Source organism: Nasonia vitripennis (assembly GCF_009193385.2).
Source record: "Nasonia vitripennis strain AsymCx chromosome 4 unlocalized genomic scaffold, Nvit_psr_1.1 chr4_random0003, whole genome shotgun sequence".
Taxonomy (NCBI): Eukaryota; Metazoa; Arthropoda; class Insecta; order Hymenoptera; family Pteromalidae; genus Nasonia; species Nasonia vitripennis.
The window spans coordinates 3,384,745-3,388,799 of NW_022279638.1; the positions used below are offsets into that span (position 1 = coordinate 3,384,745).

General features: G+C 46.2%; 1 protein-coding gene across 1 annotated transcript; it reads left to right on the forward strand.

The window, feature by feature from the left end:
* Positions 1-499: 499 nt before the first annotated feature.
* Positions 500-3,202, forward strand: LOC116417018 (probable GPI-anchored adhesin-like protein PGA55). The gene is made up of 4 exons (XM_031928049.1): positions 500-1,438; positions 1,507-2,062; positions 2,159-3,104; positions 3,175-3,202. The coding sequence occupies exons 1-4, from the start codon at positions 500-502 to the stop codon at positions 3,200-3,202; spliced, it is 2,469 nt and encodes an 822-aa protein (XP_031783909.1).
* The last annotated feature ends 853 nt before the right edge of the window (positions 3,203-4,055 follow it).

The window sequence follows — 4,055 nt, forward strand, 5'->3', positions numbered from 1 at the left end:
TTAAACCGGACTAAGCATTTATTTTGGAAATTGTCGGTAGCAGAAAATCCGTCGAAATAAGCAAGCGAGCATTGTTGAGGTCGAGATTCTAGATAGTGAACGAATTCGAATTTGTGCCCGAAAATTTCCCTATTTTTTTTTTGTTTACCTTTGTACACGCTTGTAGCGAACTAGTCGGCTGAAAAATTTGATTCCAAGAATTTACTGTCAGACTTGTCGAATTTCTGCCTGAACCTTTTCGTTATTTTTGTTTACGTTCACGCTAAGTAAAGTACCCGCTGTTTGTATCGAACTAGTTAACGAATATTCGATTCCAAGAATTTACTGCCAGATCTTCCGAAATTACTGCCTAATTTACAACCAAAATTTTCCGCCTTGAGTCATGTTTACTGCCGAGACCAGCAACGATTTGTCAGTCACAGCCAATGTTTAATATTGTCAGACTTGAGAGAAGAAATTACAGCTGAGCAAAAATCCAAGCTGCTGTTTCGACGTTAAAATGAGTTCTCATTCAGAAATTATGTCAAAATTACGGAAGAGTCCAGAGGTGAGGAATCTCAGTCGAGAAATCCGAAAACTACATACAACCGAGTTGAAAGCCAGATTACGATCGCTGGGCGCTAACACGAATGGCCCTAAGGATTTACGCCAGGACAGATTGCTACGTGCAGTACTATGGTGCACCGGCTACCAAAAGTCAGTGCCATGGTACGATTGGGACAACGCCAAAGAGGAACCAACTCAATCGTCGGAAAATTTCACGAGTAGGCGCAATTCCAAGAGAAAACATGAACAAACGTATGGAGAAGAAACCGAGAAAATTCGAGTAACGAAGATGAAATCGCGTAGTGATTATGTTGATAGAGGTCAAGACCACGAAAACCAAGACAGTTCCAGCAAAGCCAAGCCTCAGCATCAGAAAGAGAAGGTGTCGAAGAAGAAGATTCGAAGACTACGTGGTCGAGTTAGAAGTCGAAACCGAGATCGAAGCCAGAGTTCTAACAGTAGTTCAAGTCGAAGCAGCCGTAGTCTGAGCAGTAGCAGCAGCTCGAGCAGCAGCAGTTCGACGAGCAGCAGTAGTTCAAGTCGAAGCAGCAGCAGTTCAAGTCGAAGCAGCCGCAGTCCGAGTAGTAGCAGCAGCTCGAGCAGCAGCAGTTCGACGAGCAGCAATAGTTCAGGTCGAAGTAGCAGTAGTTCGAGTCGAAGCAGTTGGAGTTCAATTAGTAGTCGTTCTAACAGCCGTGCAAGCCGAAATTCAAGTAGTAACAGCCGGAGCAGCAGCATTAGCAGTTTCGACAGCCGCTATCTAGAGCCAGAGTCGGATAGTGCTAAGAAGATTGCTGAGCCAGTAATTTACAGCTCGCCATTTGAGGATTGCCAAGTCTGTGGTTTCAAGGACGTAGTCTTTCAGAGCTGCCCAAACTGTGCAGAACTGAGAGTACTGTTGGGAAATGGCAACGCGGGAGCAACTCAGAGGTCGATGCTACCCGCACTGTCTCACAACAGACCTCTGTTGAAGTGCAGAAAACTGGGCATGCGAGGTCTGCGTTGCAGAGAGGTATGCCAGTTTTGGGAGGGGGAGGGAGTGGTCCAAGCCCACTAGTGTCGCCAGAGAAGAAGCTGAGAAGGAAACATCAAGAGATAGGGAAAGGAGATGTAGAAGAAGAGGAGAAATTTTTGGTGGACGAAGAGAAATTTAGTGTAAAGAAGAGAATTTTCGTAGAAAGGAGAAATTGTGTAGAAGAGAAGAAGAAGTGTCGTGTAGAAGAGAAGAAGAAAGGGTTTGTAGAAGAAGATAAGGAGGTTTTAGTTGAGAAGAAAGAAGAGAAGTGTCTGCCGGACGCTAACGTAACCCGTTGGCCGAACCGCAGAGTTGCGGTTGAGAAGAAAGAAGAGAAGTTGCTGCCGGACGCTAACGCAACCCGTTGGCCGAACAGCAGAGGTGTAGCTGAGAAGGAAGATGATAAGTTGTTGCTGAACGCTAACGTAACCCGTTGGCTGAATAGCAAAGTTTTAGTTGAGAAGGAAGATGAGAAGTTGTTGCTGAACGCTAACGCAACCCGTTGGCCGAACAGCAGAGTTGTAGAAGAGAAAGAATTGCTTGAAGAAGAGAAAGAGAAAGTTTTTGTAGAAGAGAAAGAGAAGTTGTTTGAAGAAGACGAAGAGAAGAGTAGTAGAGGTAGTGCAGAGAAGTCGAATCTTGAACTGATTCCAACTTCGAGTTTATCATCGCCCATGGTTACAGATCACTGTGAAGATACGAAAGCACAGCCAGTCATGTTGAGTCCAGCAGCTAACAGCCGTGGCAGGATTAGGAAAACCCTAGCTCAATACGAGAGGAAGAACGAGTCGGTCGAGGAATCGACATTCTTACCACTTACAAAATTGCAGACTAGAACCCAACCTCAACCGGCGTTACAGCCTGATCAAGTTAACAGACAAGATGCCAGTAGTACTTCAGGGTTTCAGCCAGATGATAAAATCAAGAAGTGTTCGGAGTCAGCATTCCTGAATGAAGAGAAAATGCATTGTAGAAGAAGAATGTTGGAGAGTGATGAAGAGAAGAAGACGTATGCGAATGCTGACGCAACCCGTTGGCTCAGCAACATCGTAGTCATGAAGCCAAGGACAACTGCTAGTGCTGTTACAGCCTGGCCGTCCAGTAGTGACGACGAGGAGGAGAAGAAGAATAGTAGATGTAGAGCAGTGAAGTTATGCAGTAGTGTGATTCCATCCTCAAGTAACGATTGTCTATCATCACATAAGGCTACCGATCGCCGTGAAGATACGAACGTACAACCATTCCAGTTAAAATCAGCAGCTAACAGCAGTGGTCGAATAATGGACTCAATAGCTCAAGACGAGGTGAAGAACGAGTCGGGAGAGAACCCGAGGGATTCATCGCTCTCAATATTGCAGCCCAGAGCCAATTTTCAGCCGTTGTTACAGCCTGACCGAATCAACAGACAAGATGCCAGTAGTACTTCGGGATTTCAGCCAGATGGTGCAATCAAGAAGAGTTTGGAGGCCTCATTCGCAGATGAAGGAGAAGTGTTGGAGCAGAAAGATGTTGAAGAGAAGATCAAGAAAGAAAACATGGACGAGCAGACGAAGGAGGAGGTCGTGGGTTCGATGGTTGGAGTGGAGAGAGAAGATACTTGTGAACCTCTCAAGGACGACGAACTTACTGCCTGGGCCCTAACCGTAAATGAGCCAGAAACGCCAGAAGTGCAGCACTCGTGTCTTGAGCCAGCTCATGAAGAAGAGAGAGATTTGAAAGCCGAAAAGGAGAGAAGAGTTTTCGTTTGGACAGAAGTCAGTTGCCGAACGGTTTTCGATCGAGGAAAAAGTCTCAAGGAAGTATACGTAGCAACCACGATCACTATGGCCACCAATAAAGGCGTTTGGCCAGAGGACGTAAGGAGAGGTACATATCGAGCCCTCTTCGATCGCGGCCGGAATCACAGCCAAACTTACAGCCAGTTACAGCCAGTAAAGTAAGTTTCCTCATCTAGACCGGGTTTCTCAACCCAAACTTTGTTGACCTTTTTTTTATTCATTGTATAAGCTAATCAAGCCATTCTTACAGCCCTGCAGTCTCGAGATGGTAGTGTGAGGAGGAGAGAGAGAGAGGGACATATATTTTCCGTCCTTTGTAGTGTAAAACTGAAACATTCAGAGTATGTTTAGTTTTGGGAGGGGGAATGCGACGGGGTAACCGTCTGTGTAGAAAAGTCCTCTCTCTCTTTTCCCCATGTTGCTCTCTATCCGAACTGCCCATGAGTTGATACTCATAATTATTGGTATGCATTTTAGATAGAAAAGAGCCGAGAAACAGCCGAGTAGCCGTAAGCCCGCACGGGAGAGAGAGAGAGAGATACCAGCCGCGCGACTACACACACACGCTGGAGCTCACGCACGCTCACACCTAAGCCGCTCGAGTCAGAAGATAAGCCCGCCGCCGGGAGGGGGAAAACCTCGCGCCAGGCCGCGGCAGCAGATACTATACTGCTACTTGTATGTGTGAGGCGTTGAGTGTGTGTAAAAAGAATATT